Source organism: Propithecus coquereli, unplaced genomic scaffold (assembly GCF_000956105.1).
Source record: "Propithecus coquereli isolate 6110/MARCELLA unplaced genomic scaffold, Pcoq_1.0 Scaffold3, whole genome shotgun sequence".
NCBI lineage: Eukaryota > Metazoa > Chordata > Mammalia > Primates > Indriidae > Propithecus > Propithecus coquereli.
In genome coordinates this window covers 514448-524699 of record NW_012148618.1, presented here as the reverse complement: position 1 = coordinate 524699, position 10252 = coordinate 514448, and the positions used below count along the sequence as shown (strand labels likewise).

The following is a 10252-nucleotide window of genomic DNA, read 5'->3' as shown; positions in this document are numbered from 1 at the left end:
GCGCCAGGCCATTTCCGAAGCGCAGGCAGGAGGGTGTACCCGGGAGCACAAGGCGGCCAGCACGCCTCCCGCGGCGGACGAAGGGCGAGCGCGCGCTGAGGCGGGGAATTAGGAGCTCATTACAGAGAGACCCGCTCCCTGCTCCCGGACCGGCTTTTGGGACTGGTGTGGAACCCCCGCTGCAAGGCGGCGGCGTTTTGGGAGTCCGTGCAGAGCACAGTAGCAGGTGTGCTGGGGGGCGTCTAAGGAAGGCAGAAGGGTCCCAGGAGTCCGCAGCCCGGGCCCAGAGAACGGGTCAGGGACAGAGGCACGACATCGGCGGCATGGTGGAGATGGGGAGTGGAGCCTTTTTGGGGAAGCTCGTTTACAGGGGATAACAGAGCGAGGGACTGCCGCCCCCTGGTGGCAGTTATGGGAAGCACCTCCAAGGTGGCGAGCAGATGCCCAAATGCCTAACCTAATCGTGCATACGACTGGGGACCAGGAAAAGGACCTTCCTAGCCCTGCTGGGGTTCCGCCAGGGAATTAGGCAGCTCCATTTCCCAGGCGGTCTTCCTCTCCACCCTCAAGTGAAGAAGGTCCACAGCTTTGGGCTCATTAGAGCCAAGGCAGCGACGGAAGACAGTGCAAGTCCCTGCCCCAGGAAGCAGTAGTCAGCCCAGACGACTGTGTGGAACGCAAGGACGCCTGCTCCGTGCTACAGACATCCTCTTCAACTCACCTTCTCACCCAGGCCCTGCCCGACGAAAGCCACTCACAGTTTAAAACTAAGTCAGATTTTTATTTTTTTCCATAGACCACATCATTTAATAATAAAAAAAATAAAAATAAAAATTGAACAAAAGGAAAAGGTGGATATAAAGTGGAACCGGGGGACTCGGTGGGCAAGAGGTAAGGGCTGCAGGACAGAAGAGACTGGGAACTGCAGGGGCCCCGGGACTCAGGAGGAGATGCTGATTCAGCTCATAGGTGACCCAGTCCTGGCCCCAGCTGTTCCCAAAGAGGAGGCTGTGAGTACCCAAGGGAGGTGGTGAGCAGGATGGAGGAAAAATGAAAGAGGTTTGGGGCACCTGGCTGTTCCCCTCTGGCCAACCACCTCCTTCCCTAACCTAGCTCTTGCCTCTCACAGACTCAATAGGAAATGAGAGGGAGGAGAGGGCTAAGTCCCAAGAGACAGGTTAAGGGGTGTGTGTGTGGGGGAAGGATGGTGGCCACTGTTCCATTTGGTATGTGGGGACAGGTGGTGTGAAAGACTCTTGGTTCCAGAGTGGTGGAAACTATACCTATCCCTCTGTGGCCTGTAACCCCCTTGGGGCAGAGCGGCTGGTACCTGCAGCTCTCCTAGTGTTGTCCCAGCTAGCGGCGCCCACCCCGGTCCCGCACAGGTGTGCTCCGACTCCGGCTTCTGCTGTGGCGCTTGGTGTCTCTGCGATCCCTCTCCCTGCCTCGCTCCCGGTCCCTTTCTCTATCACGATCTCGGTCCCCCCTGTCACGCTCCCTTTCCCTCTCTCTCTCCCTGTCCCTCTCTCGGCTGTGCTCCCGACGTTTCTCTCGCTCCAGTTGTCTGTTCCGTTCCCGCTCAGCTTCCTTCTCCCTCTCCTTCTGCTCTTCCTCTTCTTGCTCCTTTCGCCGCTTCTCCCGCTCCTTGGCCCGTTCAGCCCGCTCTGCCTCCTTCTGAACAATCTGTAGCCAGGCAAGAAAGGAAGACAGCAGGCATCAGTCCTGCGCACATCAGTGCATCTGTGCCTGGACCCTGTACTCCTAGCTTCAGTGTTAAGCAGGAAAGGGGGTCGGGGCTCAGCAACTGCTTCTGTCTTTCTCAGAGCGCCTCTCTCCAAGTTTTCAACTTTTACACACACAACATGTACTGGCACCATCCATGCCTGGCCTCTGCTATTTTCCTAGCTACCATCACCCTAGATATGAACAAATTTCTTTTCTCTTTAGTTGACTAACGTAAGGCTAAAATTCCCAAAAGTCCTATCACTAAGAAACTCAACTTAAAAGACAGAGAAATGGGTAAGCTTATAAAACATGATTTCTCAGCTATTATAAAATCAAGTTCCGAGAAAGAAGCTTGGTTGGCACGGCCAGCTTCCGAGGCACCCACACACCTCACTCAGTTCCTGTCTGTGAGTCCATCTTCACCCGCTTGGGCTTGGTTTCTCTATGGCATGCTCATCAACTGTTTAAAACTGCCTCTTTCTGTGATTATTAGTTTCTTCCCCTATTATGCTAAGCTAACAAATACCTGGCCTACTCACTCTCACAGCTGCATGAATCTCCCCAGGCACTGACCTCAAGCCTTGATGAGATTCTGAGCAGGGCACAAAGGAAAGCACTCACCTGGCTGTCAGTCAGTGGCAGCCAATAGATGCAGGGAGCTGCCTTGGTCTTTCGGAAAAGGTCGTCCAGCAGCTTGGCAGGTGGTTCCTCCTGGGCTTTCTCTGAGGTAGAAGTGAATCAGATTTGATGCACGTGACCCTCTGACCCATCCCATTTAGATCCTTTCCCACCTACTAGTGGGCATGCGTGCCCCACAGCTAAATACCTTTCTTCTCACTCTTCTTTTCTTTAGACTTTGCTCGTTCCTTGCGGCGGCGGTCACGGGACCGTGATCGAGAACGGGGACCTTCTCGAACTTTGTCCCGATCCCATTCACGCTCTGATCGAGTTCGTTCCCGCCGCTCCATTTCCCGTTCCCGCTCTGCCCACTGTTCCCGCACCGCCCTCTCCTGTTCCCGCTGCTCTGCCCGGGGATGCTGTGGAGGCTGGACCGGGGGTGGAGGCGGGGGGTGCAGGGGCCGTGGGATCCCCTGCTCCTCTGTCTTAGTTTCAGAGGGACGGTCCACCAAGAGGCCCCGATGATAATCCAGCTGTGGGCAGAGAGGAGGGACAGGACAGTCAGGATGGAGATGACATCACTTCTACTGAAGGAGCCCAGGTATCAGGGATACAGACATTTTGAAGTCCCATAGTTCGACTAAAGGAACCAAAGCGGGGGTGTGGGGAAGAAGGAAGAACAGAATCACAGTGACTACAAGTTTGGCCAGGATCTCAGCTGGAATCTAGCAGATAATGGCCTCCCCTCCTTCCTTTCCCTAGGTTTCTTACCTCATCTTGCTCAGCATAGTCAGCACAAAGGAATTTGGGATTGGACTGGGGCCATTTGACCCCATGCAGAGCTGTGCGGGTGGCAACGGCTTCCTCTACTGTTGAGTACTGGTGGAGAAAAGGGAGAAGACAGAGGGTCAAAGTGTGTCCGCAATCCTTCCTACTTGCTGCAACGCCCTTAAACCTGCTCACATTGGTCACAAAAGTAAATATATGCCACAACCTATAGAATCAGCTTCTTCCCCTCACCGTTACAAAGCAATGAGATTTGATCTTGTCAATCCAGAATGCCTCTTCCACCAAGGTTCCTGTGCGCCCCAACAATTCCTTCAGTTGGCCTAAAGTGAAGGGACGAACCTGCCAATGAAAATGGCCTTTCAGGGTCTTGAAGAAGACAACACCCACATATGCAGTCTTAAGTTTCCCCAGGCTACTGTCACAGGAGTAGTTTCAGTGTTTGGGTAAGGGCAGCAATGTTAGGAACCCTGTAGTAAGAATGTGAGAAGAGTGGTAGAGCTAACGGAGACGTGTGTGCCAGGCCCTCTGCAAGTCCTCGAAAAAACCCTGCAGGGTGATAGTTCCCCACTCCCCATTTTTCAGATGAGGAAATAGATTAGGTAACTCACTCAAGGTCAGTGAGTAAGTTACTGGCAGATCTAGAGGTTGAACCGAGGAAGCATAAGTCCAAAGCTCAAACTCTTAACCACTGAACAAGTCTGACATGTGAGAACCAATGACTTACCAAATTGGAGATATGGACAATGTTGCTGATCTTGCCCCGGGGTGGGGAGGGCACCTGGGCAGTTCGGACTGGGTCATCAATTGTAATAGAAACTCCAGACTTCTGCTGGCTAATGGAACGTCTAGTTAAGGTATCTCCTAATGTCACTATCAAAGAGAGCACAAGAACAGCCTTCAGTAGGAGAAATGCTGGCTCTTTCATCTCCAATATAACTCACGATTCCCCTTCTTTGATTCCCTACCAAGCAGCCACTCTTCCATGTAAATGAGCTGAGCACCCACAATGTGCAAAATTCCATAGTGATATAGCAAAGTCTAGGCTAACCTCCAAGATTAAACCTGGCCCTCAAGTAGCTTCATACCTAGGAGGAGATGACAGATATGGAAAAATACTACAACAAAACGAAGAAAACATTAAATGCCTTAAGAAGTCCAAATGAAGTCCTCTGGGAAGTCAGGTTGCTGCGATACATTTCTCTCACAATGTGACACCCACCTTTCTTTACTTCGTGCTCCACAGGTGGGGGCAAGGCCACCTCTACTGACACCTGGGGAGGTACAGGAGGTTCTGCTTCAGGTTCCTCTTCTTCCTCTTCTTCCCTCTGTCCATTCTCCTGACCCTCTGCAGGCACTACCTATAAAGATACCAGAAAACAGAGGGAGTTAAATATCAAACTAGCATATTCTTTTCAGCCTCTGGTTCCCTACTGAGAGTGAGCATCAGAGCCAACCTAGCATGTTCCCTCTACCAGCGGGCAAATTTCATTATTCAGTTCACCTCGACCAGCTCCTGGGATTGTTAGTGCCTCACCTTTGCCTTGAGAAAAACTAAAGCAGGGGCTGGCAAATTTTTTCTGTACAGGTCAAGATAGTAAATCTCTTAGGCTTTGTGAGCCATACAGTCTCTGTTGCAACTATTCAACTCTGGTGTTGTGGCACGTAAGTAGCCACAGACAAGAGTAAATGAATTGGTGTGGTGCTGTTTCAATAAAACTTTACTTACAACAACAGGCAGCCAGCTGGATTTGGTAGTCTCACCCCTCAAAGTAGCAATTAACCCATCCATCCCTCTGCACAGATGAAGAGTCACCTCCTAGGACTTTACCTTAGCTCCTCAGTTGCCTGCTCTGTGTCCACTGCCCCCTCCCCTGGTGCTGGGGTGCAGGAGCCTTACCTGAGTGACTGTCCGGCATATTTTCAGCCCCTTGTCATGGGTCCCGTCGTCACCATTACGCTCTGTCTCATCCTCAGAGATGCGGGAGTCATCAGCATGAAGATCCACAACAGCCTCCTGCCCCACCAGGGGTTTGATGTCGGGGATGAGGCTCTGGGACACAGATACCCCCCACCCCGTTACACTGGGCCCATGTCTACTCCCACCTTAAGGTGTCTTATCCTCCCTTCCCTGGCTCCTCCCACCTCACCTTGAGTGACTCAGTGGTGATACTGATGGAAGGTTTCTTCTGTGTGGTGGCTGTGCTGGCTCCCCAACGTCGTTTCCGACTAGGCTGGCCCCCCTCTGTGTCACTGTTTCCAGCTGGCACCCCCTTGGTAGCTGCTGTCCCCAAGAAATAGGACCCAACAAATAGATGGTCTCAGGACCTCTGCTAGTTCACACCATAACACCCATAGGTTACCTTTGGCTAGAGTTTTGGTAAAAGGTTAATTTAAGGAAATCATATTCAGGGACTGGGGAAACCATGGCTTCAGAGTGAACAATAAAAGGGCAGCGGCCCCTTCCAGACAGATGGAAACTACTAATCTCTAAAAACAACAAGAGAGGGGTAGCTAGTTTGGTTAACAGTTTAAACTTTTAGTTGTAGGTAGTAATATCTGAAGTAGTGGGGAAGAAAAACTGAGGATGACACAGGAATGCAGAATAAACAAGATGACTATAGGATACTAAAATCTAAGTAGAAATTAATTGAAGATCATTATGTGTTCTGGTCATCCTTTAAGTTAATTTCCCCACTACAGATTGATATTTAAGTTATAAACATCTATTATACCTTGCAATCTAGAGTTCCACATTGGGAAAATGTTAAAAATACTGTTTCGGGTATGGGGACTTTCATTTCCTCAGATGCTCTTAGAATAAAGCATAAGCTAGTAAGCATTCCATAGGAGTCCCTCAGACTCACTCCTGGTTCTGAGTGCCAGATATCTGAAAGAATAGCTGCCTCTAAGACTAAATAGGAAATGGTCTGAGACACCTCATGGTGTATCTCATTAAAACGGGACTGGGGAAATATGACAGGGATTGTCTAAAGTTCTGCATTTCAAAATGGAACCCTACATAGAAGAGGCACATTTGCTAGGCAGAGTGGGCAGGGTGGGAGGAGGTGACCCAAGAATGTCACTGAGAATGGGAATCTACTTCTCAATGAATGCTATTTTTTGGTATTCCAGACCTTTATCAGGGATTTGGGGCTGACTTACAGACAACGGAGATCTTCCTCTTGAATGATTTGGGCAGCGAGCTCTGTATAGAGAAGAAACGGGAAAAAAAGAGAAAGAGAGACACCCCACAGAGAGGGGGGGAGGAGGTTAGATGGGGTAGTCTTAGTACAGGCTCCAAAGACACAGAGAGACAGAGAGAGACAGCAAGAGAGAGAGAGAGGTAGAGAGACACAGAGACAGAGACCAAAACAGAAGTGGCAAACGGCAAAAACGAAGCAGAATCAATGCAAGTTAGAGGAAAAAAATAAAACCAAACATCACAGCAGGGAAAAGTCATCTAGTCCATACCACACCTATGTATTAGCTTTACCAGAAATAAGCTAGAAGAGGAATTCAGTAGCCCCCCAGCCCTGTTGGTCATGCCCTCTTCTACTATCTCTATGGGTCGAGAGGACACCAAGCCCAACAAGCTGTGCCCAGAACTCCGTTCATCTAGTCCTCCTAGGTCCTTCCTTGCTAACTTGAGGAAAAGACGAGGAAACAAGGCAAATGAACTTTGGATGGCAACTTCAACAAGGCAACTCTCCTCCCTTCCTCAATGCCCAACCTGATGCTCACTGACGATGCCTTTGAAATGCCTGGACAGCAGACGCTCATTTCCAGGTTGCCCAGGCCCCACCACAGTGTGGAAAAGGGTAGACCAGACCCACTGGAGATGAGGCTCCTGAGCCAAGTGCCAGCAGAAAGAACTTAAAGGTGTCTTTTGGTAAAGGAAGGTTTTTACGGAGGGCAGACCATCCCCAGGGAGATTCTCAGACTTTCCAACCACCAACTGTAGCTCCCGGAGAGCCTTACTGTTTCCTCTCCAACCAGGGCTCAAGCCTTAGGGGCTCTGCCAAGGACTGGAAGACAGCTTTCGGGCAAGTTTCTGCCCCAGTCAGTGGGAGAAAGACTATGGACAGGCCAAAAAAAAAAAAAAAAAAGGGAAAGATAAAAGAGGGACAGAGCATTTTTAGATTTAGGTGCTTATTTCTGGAAAAACTAAGACCACCCTACCACCCTTCTAAAGGGTAGGGCAGAACCCTCTTGGTGAAATCCCTTTTCCCCATCCACCCCGCAGCCCCGTTTGTGTCGTCTAACCAAGTCTCCTTGGTCTCTGTTAAGGGCCAGCCTGATCCCTAGCCAGGCTGCTCTTGATGGGTAAGTTAGTGAGAAAAAAAAAGGTCTTAATTAAAACAGGAAAAACATGAACCAAATAAATAAATAAATCCAATAAAGAAACCAGAAAAATAAAGAAAAAAATTAAAATAAAAGATTAAAAAAAGAGGAAGAAAATAAAGAAGAAAATAAACTAGGAATATGACAAATGTTCCAGGTACCATCTCACACCTGGGATCTTCAGTTCAGCCAATCGCACCTCACTGTGTACTGTATCTAGTCAACCGCCGGTCCAATCAGAATGAGCCCTCCCTGCTAGGCGCTGTGCAATTGGTGGGGGGTTGGGTTGGCAAAAAAGGTGGGCGCACGGCGTGGTAGTCAGCACGGCACTGCCAGAGTCCTCCCAGGGGCGCAGGGGGGGCGGGAGGGAAACGTGTGGGGGGACGCTGCCCAGTTTCCATGATGTCAAGACAGTTCACTGGCGGTGGCCAGGCTCAGCGAGGGGTAGAGGGGGGAAAAGGGGCAGAGACATCAGTCCTGGCCCTGTAGGGGCATCATCTTGCAGTCCCTGATGAGATGGCCTGTGAGTAGCAGGAATGATCCTTGCCTTTTATCGTGAGAGGCAGGCAGGACCCCCTATGTCCAGCAGTGGCAAGCTGCAGCAATAACACCACCCAATACTTGGATCCAGCTGATGACTCCAGAGTCCCTTTCTCCTCTGCCTGTAACTGAGGAGGGGGTCCTCTCACTGAGTAGGATCATGGAGCCTCTGATGAAGGTAGCCTGGGGGTAGTAGGTGAATATCCCCAGGACCTGGCAGACAATCAGCAGCAAGGTCAGAATGCTTTTCTTCTGAGAGTTGTGGGTGGCATCTCCTCAGGGACTCCAGCTGAGACAGTGGTTCCAGTCAGGTAGATGAATGAGTCCCTGCCTCCAGGGATGGAGGAGAAGTTGGAGCAACCAACATGCTGCCCTTCACCATGGACAACAGGGACCAAAGGAAAGTCCATCTGATGAGCAAGTGGTGATACATGGGCTGGGCTGTCATCAGCATTAAATCCCTGGGGCTCAGACCCTAGACTCCTCTGCAGGGTTCCTAGTCGTCACAGCTTAAGCAGAGGGCCCCACTGAGTGTTTTACAGCATGGCACTGTGATCACAAACATTGATTTTTTAGGAGGTCTTGGCGCCCTAGATGGGAATCCCAACAGTCTGTAGCAAACAAGGCAACCCACAGTTCTCAAAAGGGCAAGGGCATGTGGGCGGACGCTCCAGCACCGGCACAAGCTCTTCTTGGGGTGTCCCAAGTAGGGAGATGATGCAAGTCCACCCCTTTCCAAATGCTTTTTGCTTTTTCAACATAAGTCTCTCCAGAACAGTGTTCTTCTCGGCCCCCTGATGTAAGCAAGACAGGGAGGCAAAAGGGGGCCCATCACAGGAGCCCATATACATGCCCCCCTCTGGCCAAGACACCTGGATAGCAGACTTGGCTCTGATTGGGCAGCTCAGTAGCAGCGGGTGGGTCCAGAGGAAGAGGCGGCATCAGCGATTGGCCAGTTGGGCAGGGTTATATTTTACGGGCGGATTACCGTACATGAGGTACTTGGACAAAGTTTTACGGGGAAGAAGGACCTTGTAATAAATAATATTCTGCACATCAAATCACTTTCACCGGCCCCCACCCCCGCAACACACACCAGAGAAAGGCTACACACACAACAGTCCCTCCCACCCTGTTACCCCACTCCCAAACCCAGCTACTTCTTTCTCTATCACTTTAAGAGCCAAGAAGACTTCGCTGGCTCTGATGGGGGGAGCCCATTGAATTGGGTGCAGGACACAGATAACAGAAGGGGCTTTCTGGATCACCACAAGTGCTGGCTTCTAAGTAGCTACAGCTCTACAATGAGACCACTAGGGGGCAGATGAGGAACAAAAATTCCTCAGCATGGCTGGTTCAGTGAGAACCACCAAAGCCCACTAGATGGCGTTGGGCTCCATCAGGCTTTCAAAAAGGAGGGAAAGCTAAAGAAGTTACCATGGGGAGAAGCTTGGGAAGATAGCAGGAACTGCGGCTGGGTCTTAGATAAAGGGCCATTATCAGACTTTCCAGTTAGTTACAAACTTGTAGGAGTCTGGACTGCACTACTTCCCCAACAAGGAAGGAACGAATGAGCCCTGTTCCCATCACAAGGGGTCTCCCTTGCTAAACCAGCGAATTCTCTCTTGGCCCTATCCTGATCCAAGGCCCTGCCTCATCCCTTTTTTAAGTTATCCCACTGTGTAAGAGGGATCACCAGAGTGGCCTACTCTTTCCCCTAGGTCCACTTCTGCCCACCCACCCCAACAGGTGGCTTGGGTATTTACCTCTTTCTTCTCCTCATCTTCAGCACCGCCCTCTGGGCGCTCATCATTGCTGACTTGGTCTGCAATAGGCATGGGAGGCTCTGGAACATCATTTTCAGGTCTGTTTTCACTTGTGTCCATGGTCACTTCCTCCTTCTCCTCACTGACAGGATGGGGAAAGGTTGGGAGGGAAGGGCAGGGAAGATCCAAGAGGAAGAGAGAGCAAGACATTAGCTTTTGGGCCAGGAACCCCCCATGCCTCATCACTTGGGTGAGATTAGGAGGGATGCTTTTCAGATCAAGACTAGAGACCTAGCCCCCATGGAAAAAGTGGGAAATCATTTTCCTTGGGGAAAGAGCATGGCTCACAGCAACCATATCTGCCCACTGCCCAAATGGGATAAAGCTGTTATGTGTGGGGTTAGGACTCCACCTGTTTTTAGGCAGTAACTCACCAGAGTACTCTTATATGAAAGGAGAAACACGCTCCCTCT

General features: G+C 50.6%; 1 protein-coding gene across 6 annotated transcripts in view; it reads right to left on the bottom strand.

Annotated features, from left to right (window-relative positions):
- Positions 1 to 760: 760 nt before the first annotated feature.
- The window catches only part of ACIN1 (apoptotic chromatin condensation inducer 1), a 37484-nt gene continuing 27992 nt past the window's right edge, over positions 761 to 10252 (bottom strand). For 4 of the 6 annotated variants that reach the window (XM_012649390.1, XM_012649392.1, XM_012649394.1 and 1 more), the window contains 11 exons: positions 9780 to 9921; positions 6295 to 6337; positions 5280 to 5413; positions 5030 to 5182; positions 4352 to 4490; positions 3857 to 4002; positions 3364 to 3471; positions 3115 to 3222; positions 2552 to 2876; positions 2347 to 2447; positions 761 to 1683 (listed from right to left, as the gene is read on the bottom strand). In XM_012649390.1, coding sequence (XP_012504844.1) covers positions 1357 to 1683; positions 2347 to 2447; positions 2552 to 2876; positions 3115 to 3222; positions 3364 to 3471; positions 3857 to 4002; positions 4352 to 4490; positions 5030 to 5182; positions 5280 to 5413; positions 6295 to 6337; positions 9780 to 9921 — 1726 coding nt within the window. In that variant the 3' untranslated portion in view covers positions 761 to 1356. The remainder of the gene's footprint in view (positions 1684 to 2346; positions 2448 to 2551; positions 2877 to 3114; positions 3223 to 3363; positions 3472 to 3856; positions 4003 to 4351; positions 4491 to 5029; positions 5183 to 5279; positions 5414 to 6294; positions 6338 to 9779; positions 9922 to 10252) is intronic. The other 2 variants (XM_012649391.1, XM_012649393.1) reach the window with 2 other exon arrangements.